This window comes from Sminthopsis crassicaudata, chromosome 2, assembly GCF_048593235.1.
Source record: "Sminthopsis crassicaudata isolate SCR6 chromosome 2, ASM4859323v1, whole genome shotgun sequence".
In the NCBI taxonomy this organism is placed as follows: domain Eukaryota; kingdom Metazoa; phylum Chordata; class Mammalia; order Dasyuromorphia; family Dasyuridae; genus Sminthopsis; species Sminthopsis crassicaudata.
The window spans coordinates 252,688,087-252,697,383 of record NC_133618.1 but is presented as its reverse complement, the minus strand read 5'-3'; the positions used below and the strand labels follow the sequence as shown (position 1 = coordinate 252,697,383).

At 40.0% G+C, this 9,297-nt stretch overlaps 1 protein-coding gene across 2 annotated transcripts in view; it reads right to left on the bottom strand.

Moving 5' to 3' along the window:
- Positions 1 to 4,359: 4,359 nt before the first annotated feature.
- SLC17A9 (solute carrier family 17 member 9) overlaps positions 4,360 to 9,297 on the bottom strand; it is a 45,587-nt gene continuing 40,649 nt past the window's right edge. For both annotated transcript variants that reach the window (XM_074288812.1, XM_074288814.1), the window contains one exon: positions 4,360 to 5,601. In XM_074288812.1, the coding sequence (XP_074144913.1) occupies positions 5,438 to 5,601 (164 nt within the window). In that variant the 3' untranslated portion in view covers positions 4,360 to 5,437. The remainder of the gene's footprint in view (positions 5,602 to 9,297) is intronic.

Genomic DNA, 9,297 nt, shown 5'->3' with positions numbered 1-9,297 from the left:
TTTTACAGCAGATAGGATTACAAATAAGCACTTCGGCTTTTTAGGCAGGGCTGCTGTTGAAGGCCTACCTACACTTTCACTGGTATTCAGTGGAAGACTGATTCACCAGTGTGGGTAGAACAGTTGCCCTTAAGAAGTGATAAAATTCAGGCCTTATTAAACATAGTGAACGAACAACTTGACCAAGGACACTTGCGGCCTTCTCTAAGTCCTTGGAATCCCCCAGTATTTGTGGTGAAAAAGAAATCTGGGAAATGGGGGATGTTAACTGATCTAAGAAGAGTAAATGAACAGATGGAAACTATGGGAACTCTTCAGCCTGGACTTCCATCTCCTACTCAGTTGCCAAGAGAATGGCCTCTATGGGTTATAGACATTAAGGATTGTTTCTATTCTATTCCTCTAGATAAGGAGGATATGAAAAAAATTGCTTTTTCAATGCCTAGTGTTAATTTGGCTGAGCCTTATAAAAGATACAATGGACAGTTTTGCCACAGGGAATGAAAAACAGCCCTACTATGTGCCAAATGTATGTTGCTGCTGCTCTTGCTCCAGTAAGAAAAGCCTTTCCAAAAGTAATATTGTTACATTATATGGATGATATTTTGGGATGTGCACCTAAGGAACAAATGTTAGAAGCATGTCTACAAAAGACCATGGAAACACTAAAATACTACAAACTGCATATAGCTACAGAAAAAATTCAAAGACATGCTCCTTTTCAATATTTAGGATATGAAGTATATCCTAAGACACTCACAGTACAAAAGCTTTCTTTAAGAACAGAGAAGTTGAACACCTTAAATGATTTCCAAAAATTAATAGGAGATATCCAATGGATGCGTCCAGTGTTAGGCTTAACTACCAATCAACTACAACCTCTATATGACATTTTAAGGGGAGACAGTGCTTTAAATTCACCACGCCAGCTTACAAAAGAAGCACAAAAGGCTTTGAGAGAAGTTGAATTGGCTTTATACAATGTGGTTGAAAGCATCACTCAAAAACCCTTGGAAATATCAGTTTTTGCTACAAGAGAGACTCTCACAGCAGTCCTTCATCAAGGAGACAGTGTGATTGAGTGGGTGAACCTCCCAGCACAACCAGAACAAATCCTTACTCCTTACCCACTGCTTGTGGCTAGGATTTTATTAAAGGCTATTAAGAGAGTAATACAATTATCTGGAATAAGTCCTGAAAAAATATACACATTCTATACTAACACACAAATTAATGTATGCTGTGAGACCATTCCAGAAGGGCAAATTTTATTGGCCACCACTCCAAATTTTGCACATGGATCTCCATTAAAGATAACCCGGCTACTACATAATTGGCGATGGATTTTTGAAGAAAGGTTTCTAAGGTTCCTCTTAAAGGACCAACAATCTTTACAGATGCCTCCAAAGAAAATATTTGTGCTGTATACTCTCATGATTTAACCATAAAGAGAGTAGTCAGGACTCCTTTTCAGTCCACTCAACAGAATGAATTATTTGCTATCATGCTAGCTCTTACTTATTACCCAGGAGACATAAATATAATTACTGATTCAGCCTATTCAGTAGGTGTAGTACAAAGAATTGCCACAGCCCAAATAAAATTTGCAGCCTCTAATATTTATCAGCTCTTTAAGGAACTTCAAGAGCAAGTGAGAAAACATCCAGGCAAAATTTATATTTTGCATGTCTGTTAGGATTACTAAGTGAGAACTGAGGTTGTCTGGACAGTGACAAGGTGAGAATTCAGGTTTTCTGGACAATTACAAGGTGAGAACTCAGGTTGACTTGATAGAAGGAGCAAGCCCATTGGCTGAAGTGGTTCTTCCCAGAAGCCCTTGCATTATCCCACGCCCATTCTCTGGGAGGATAAAGAGGACAGCACTCCAGGAAGGGAAGAAGACTCTGAATTGCATCAGGCTTGACGGGGCTCTCTGCAGGAAGGGAAGTCACTTCTTTGGACAAGAGTTAACAGCAACTGCCTGGAGACAACGGTTCGTTACAGGAAGAAGAATCTGTCTGAGAGATTTGAGTAGACACAGCAGATCTCTTCCCAGAGAGCGATCCAGCAGCTTCTGGAGACGACAGCTCGCTACAATGTCCACTCACATAGTGGACTTCCAGGTCCTATTTTTGATGGAAATTCAAAGGCAGATCACCTTCTAACCATATTGGCCAGTAGTTCTTTATTTCAGGAAGCACAAGAATCTCATTCTAGATATCATCAAGCTGCGCGAGCGTTACGTTTACAATTTGGAATCACAAGAGGGGAAGCTAGGAGCATAGTAAAAAGCTGTACAGCTTGTCTTCCTTTCCATGCTCCTACACTCCCTCCAAAGAAGAATCCTCGTGGTTTGAGACCCAATGAAATCTGGCAAATGGATGTGACCCATTATAAATCTTTTGGTTGTCTGTCTTTCATCCACGTGGTAGTAGATACCTTTTCAGGATTCACTTTTGCAGTGCCAACAGCAAAAGAGACCGCCTGAGTGGTCATTGAATTCCTTATCCAAGCATTTGCAATTATGGGTGTGCCACAAGAAATAAAAACAGATAATGGACCTGCATATAGTTCTAAACATTTTGCGCACTTCTATGCACAGTATAAGATATTACACATTACTGGAATACCTTTTAATTGGCAAGGTCAGGCAATAATAGAGAGAAGAAACAGAGACATTAAGACACTCCTCCAAAAACAAAAGAAAGGGGGAGCCACAGGTAGCCCTAGGAAAGTTCTAAATTTAGTTCTCTATACCATTAATTTTCTAATTTTTGACAAAGATGCCCTGGCTCTGGCAGACAGGTTTTATAACCCACCAGAAGGGCAGTGTCCAGTGCAAGCAGCTCCACTGTCCTTAGATAATCGCCAGGTGATGTGGAGAGACCCAGAAAGTGGTGAATGGAAGGGACCAGATAGGTTAACTGCCCGGGGGGGGGGGAGGGTTTGCTTGTATTTCTTCAGATGGAGAAGGAATCAGATGGGTGCCAATGAGTTGTATTCACCTTGCCTTTGGAGAGAGACAGAAAAAGAGAAAGACCTCAAAACAAAGGAGAAAATCTAAGAAACATCTGACACTGAAAGAGCATGGCTAATAAGACTGTTAAAGAACTTTAAAAACCAGCAGGAATCATTGGATTTCCTAACACAAGATGAGACTAATGGACAATGGACTTATGGACATTTATAAATTCTCAATTTATGATTATTTGATCATGTTGTTACATACTTCTAGCATGTGTTTACTATGTTACTATGTGTTTATGTAATCTATGTAATTATGTGTAATGCCTCCCATATTGATGGATTTATGTTTCAAGGTCATGACCACCTTATGTTCTAAATCAAAAGAAAGGGGGAGATGTTAGGTTCTTACTAAGTACTAATGAGATGAGATATTAGGTTCTTACTAAGTGCTAAGTCAGTACTTGACAATTCTCTAGTTCCGGCCATGACTGGGAGTTTTACTTGTGAATTTCTGGGGAAGAGCTTGCATGCTTAGGAGGAGCAAGTTCATTGGTTGAAGTTATTTTTCCCAGAAGCCCTTGCATTATCCCACACCTATTTTCTGGGAGGATAAAAGAGGGAAGTCACTACTCTGGACCACAGTTAATGGCAACTGTCTGGAGACAATGGTTCTCTACAGGGAGAAGAATCTGTCCCAAGAGATTTGAGTTGACACAGCAGATCTCCTCCCAGAGAGGGATTGGCAGCTTCTGGAGATAACAGCATGTTACATATTTTGAACCCTAAATCTTCAGTCCAACTTTGTCCCACTGGATCTGCTTGAGAAGCTTTGTTTCCTCAAAGTATAATGAGTCTTTTGTCCTCTAGAACTCTAATTCAGGGAGCAGGGAGGAAAAAGTATTATGCTGGTAAGAAGGGTACAAGTCCAAGATCCCCACTTTAAGTGAACCTAACTCCCTTTAGTTCTTAATCCTGTCCTCAGGAAAGTATTTCACTTCTCTTGTTTGTCTATTTTTTTTGAAAAACAGATTTCCACCCCCTGCTATAAAGAGGAGATTTTCAATGACTCCTAAACCCCCCTAGAAATAGCTTATAACTTCTCATGCAAATTTTAATGAAATTTGGGAGAGATCTTTCTTCTTGTAAAAAATAATTTGCAAAGAGATGTGAATAAATAAACTATAATGATGAGGATAGTTTTGATTTTTACTAGTCTTTCAATGATCATTTAAATAAAATTCTGGGTTTTTTTTCTTCTATGGTATTAATATTTTGCCTTTTTCTTTAAAGAAGACTTAGTTAACAACTTCTGAAAAAATGTCATGGATTCCCCAGTCATGGGTTAACCAGCATATTAGTTACTCAACAAAGGGACCCATTAACAACAACCGCACCACTTGAAATCATCTTTATTCTGAAAGAATTTAACCTCATAAAGGCCTTTTGAAGTAGGAATGGGCAGCATGGATATTATTATTCCCATTTTACAGATGGGGGTAACTGTGGCACAGAGATAAGTGATGTTCTTCCAAAGGTCTTATGGCACTCCAAATTTCCACTGAGGTCCCTTGAATTCCTTGGACAACATTGTTTCTTCTGGGCCAGAGCTAGTTAGTTTTTTCCTCTTCAATGAAAAAAACTATCCAACTCCAAGAAATTGGTATCTGATTGGATAGCACTCAAAGGACCATGGATCCCCTATTGCAGAGGAATCCCATAGTCAGCTACCATCTAGCTATGGCTAATCTGGAATGTCTCCTGCATTCTCAGAATGCGAAGTAAGAACACACCCAGTGCTGCTGAGAGTTTGGGAGCAAGAATGCATGTGTTTTGAATCCACAGGATCAAATGGGACTCACAGCTGACACTTTTCTACTGACTGCATGGAACACAGCTGGTCTAATTAGAACTGACCCATGCCCTGAAAGCAATGGAAAAACTCTTCAGAGATCCTTACCTCGGGGATTTCACATCTGGCCTTAACAGGTCAATGCACTACCCTCAGGGAAGGAGAGTAGAAGATAGTAACCTAGAAAGACCCATTGTTCAAAGGGAAGAGGCATTTGGGCCAGAAGGAGAAACCAATCTCCAATACCAATACACAAACTGTTTTATGCCTGAGATTTCTCCAAAAGATTAAATGCCACTCATAGATCAATAGGCTGTTTAAGGCCACCTTTTCCTAAAGGTATTCTGCAAGATAACTTCCCAGTCTGCATAGATCTTACTATAATCAGGGAAGACCTAAAGGTAGAGGATTCCAAAAATAATTATATCTAATATCTGAGCAGGTCTTTGCTTCTCCATTTTCCTCAACCCTTCGATGTTTTTCTTTTGACTCTGGTTTTCATTATCAATGGAATGAACCAACTTTTTCCCTTAGAAATTGGATATTTTCCCCATGAATATTCGAATAGAAATGCAACATTTTGTTGTCTCAGTGGTCAGCTTCCAGCATGAGGTTAGGGAATTAAAGATCTTCATAAGCAGAGCTGAAATCCACCCTCTGGGCTTCTCCAAATACCAGGAACATGCAGAGTCCTATATTGCTAATGATGGCCACAAGATTGAAAACTGAAGTCCAGGAGCCAGTAGTTTCAATCAAATATCCTCCTAGGCACACCCCAATAACACCTGAATTCAGGATATAAAAGAAGAAAAAAATTATAATTAAAATGACTCACATCATTCCAGGTTAAGAGTAGGATTTGGAACTGGGATGCTGTGGGGAAATTTGGATTGGTCTTCTCAAGGATTTGAGATATGTTCCAAACAACCCTAACTTTCAGAATCTCATATTCAGATCTGGACACCATGCTTTAGGGACACATTGGCAAGAATTGGCACTAGAACGGAGATATTTCTGGGAATTTATGTCATGTGAGGAAAACCTGAAGGACCAGGGATGCTAAGTTTGGAAAAGAGAAGACAGGGGTAGGAGAGGAAGAGGGAAACAGAATATGCCAACTATCTCTAAATATTAAAAGTACTATTGTTAGGATTACTAAGTGAGAACTGAGGTTGTCTGGACAGTGACAAGGTGAGAATTCAGGTTTTCTGGACAATTACAAGGTGAGAACTCAGGTTGACTTGATAGAAGGAGCAAGCCCATTGGCTGAAGTGGTTCTTCCCAGAAGCCCTTGCATTATCCCACGCCCATTCTCTGGGAGGATAAAGAGGACAGCACTCCAGGAAGAGAAGAAGACTCAGAATTGCATCAGGCTTGACGGGGCTCTCTGCAGGAAAGGAAGTGAGTAGACACAGCAGATCTCTTCCCAGAGAGCGATCCAGCAGCTTCTAGAGACGACAGCTCGCAACAATTGGCGCCCAACGTGGGGCAAGGACTTTTGCTTATCCTGACAAGAGGAGCTAGACCAGACCTTCGCAATTTGGCGCCCGAACAGGGACAGACACAGTCCTGATTCCAGTGGAAAAGCCTCCCATCCAGATCTCAGTCTCTCTAACCCAGAACCGTGAGTAACGAGGAAACTTTGTTAAAGATTAAGTGAGCGTGCTAATAGATAAATAAGGAACTTGTTAAGGGCTAAACCAGCAATCTCTTATAGTGAAATGGGGCAAACACCTTCTGCTCAAGGAAAATGTTTAGAGAGCATCATCAAGGTTATGAAAAGCCAAGGCTTGATTATAATTTTAGAGGAGATTACTAAACTTTTAAGAACTGTGAAGGTCATATGTCCTTCTTTTTCTCTGGAAGAAGAATTGGATCCAGATGAATGGGAATTAGTAGGAAAGCAATTAGGTGAACACTACAATTCCAGGCCAAACTTAATTTCCAAAGATACAATTCATATATACAATGTAATCCAAATGGCTTTAAACAATGTTATTCTAAAGGAAGAGATGAAGGAGCAAAATGGGGAGGTGTCAACTAAACTAGGTGAAAAGGATGAATCAGATAACAATGAAGTTAAGTACAATTCTGAGCAACAGCAACAGGAGCACCCCCCATCTCCTCCCTCAATTAACCCTTCATGGGTGGAGCAAGAAGAAGGAGAGGAAGAGGCAGAAACACAAACAGAATTGCCTGTGAAGCAGCCTAAGCCTATGACAAGATTAGAAAAAGCATTGGTTAAAGCTAAGAGAGAAGGACAGGATATAAGTGATTTTATACATGCATATCCTGTGATTGAAAATATTGATTCTGTAGGTCATAAAATGAGAAGATATGCACCTTTAGATTTGAATAAAATTAAGGATTTTAAAAAAGGTTGTACCCTTTATGGGGCTACATCAGCTTATGTCAAAATGTTACTAGATGGTTTGTCTTATGAAGTCCTAACCCCGAATGATTGGAAATCCATAGCAAGGACATGTCTGGAACCTGGAGAAAATTTATTATGGCTTGCGGAATTTCATGAATTATGTAAAATTCAAGTCAGATGCAATTTGGAAATAGGAGTTAACACACAATTCACTTTTGAGCACTTAGCTGGTGAAGGTCAATATGGAGAGAATTCGGAACAGATTAATTATACCATGACAATATATGAACAAATTGCTAAGGCTGCAATAAAAGCTTGGGGTGTCCTTCCTGGACAGAAAGATTGTGGAGAGGCTTTCACTAAAATACAGCAAGGTCCCAATGAACCTTTTGCAGATTTTGTGGGACGTTTGCAAACTGCTGTCAAAAGAACTATTGGAGAAAATTCAGCTACAGAAATAATGACCAGACATCTGGCTAAGGAAAATGCCAACGAGATTTGCAAAAGAATTATATGGGGATTAGACAAAGATGCTCCTTTAGAGGAGATCATAAGACGCTGTGCTACAGTGGGAACAAATGCTTTTTATACCCAAACAATGATGAACGTGGAAAAACAGGGTCCCTCCTGGCAAGGGACTTCTAGAGAAACTCGGCGATGTTTTCAATGTGGAAAAATTGGACATCTAAGAGCTCAATGTAGATATGGAGATAGAGTGAGAATACAGGGTGAAAGAAGACCTAAAACCCCATGTCCAAAATGCAACAGAGGACTCCATTGGGCATCAGAGTGTAGAATAATTCAGGGAAATGGGATGAGGGGCCCAGGTCCAGGGCCCCAGGCAAAAAAGACTTGGGGCATGATGGCAGCTGATGTTACACCCAAAGAACCTTTAGAAGGCCAGGACTCTGATTTAATCAACCAGCAGAAAAGCAATCACATGGCAGAAAGGGATTACCTGATAAGTGAGTCAAAAGGCAATCAGATTGCAAAAATGGATTACACTTGGGGAGAATACAGGCCTTTTAAACCAACAGGGCTGTGTCCAGTGCAAACAATTCCAATGTAATTGCCAGATGATGAGAAGAGATTTAGAAAGTGGTAAATAGAAGGTAATTAGATAGGTTAACTGCCTGGGAGAGAGGGTTTGCTTGTATTTCTTCATCAGGAGAAGGAATCAGATGGGTGCCAACGAGTCATATTCGCCTTGTCCATCAGAGAGAGACAGAAAAAGAGAAAGACCTCAAAATAAAGGAGAAGATCTAAGAAACATCTGACACTGAAAGAGCATGGATAATAAGAAGACTGTTAAAGAACTTTAAAAACCAGCAGGAATCATTGGACTTCCTCACACAAGATGAGAATAATGGACAATGGACTTATGGACATTTATAAATTTTCAATTTATGATTATTTGATTATGTTATATACTTCTAGCATGCGTTATGTTACTATGTTACTATATGCTTATGTAATTTATGTAATTATCTGTAATACTTCCCATATTGATGGATTTATGTTTCAAGGTCATGACTGTCCTATGTTCTAAATCAAAAGAAAGGGGGAGATGTTAGGATTACTAAGTGAGAACTGAGGTTGTCTGGACAGTGACAAGGTGAGAATTCAGGTTTTCTGGACAATTACAAGGTGAGAACTCAGGTTGACTTGATAGAAGGAGCAAGCCCATTGGCTGAAGTGGTTCTTCCCAGAAGCCCTTGCATTATCCCACGCCCATTCTCTGGGAGGATAAAGAGGACAGCACTCCAGGAAGAGAAGAAGACTCAGAATTGCATCAGGCTTGACGGGGCTCTCTGCAGGAAAGGAAGTGAGTAGACACAGCAGATCTCTTCCCAGAGAGCGATCCAGCAGCTTCTAGAGACGACAGCTCACTACATACTATCATGTATATGAGGGAGCCATATTCTGTATGCTCATCTGGAAAGTAGAACTAAATCAAATGGATAGAAATTACACAATAGATCTATAAGAAAAAGCTTTCTAAGAACTAAAGCTATTACATGCTTTATAAATGATAAAGTATTAAAGCATGAGCTGGAAGAACCCATCCCATGAGGGATATTGTAAAGAAAACCCTTGTTCTGGATGC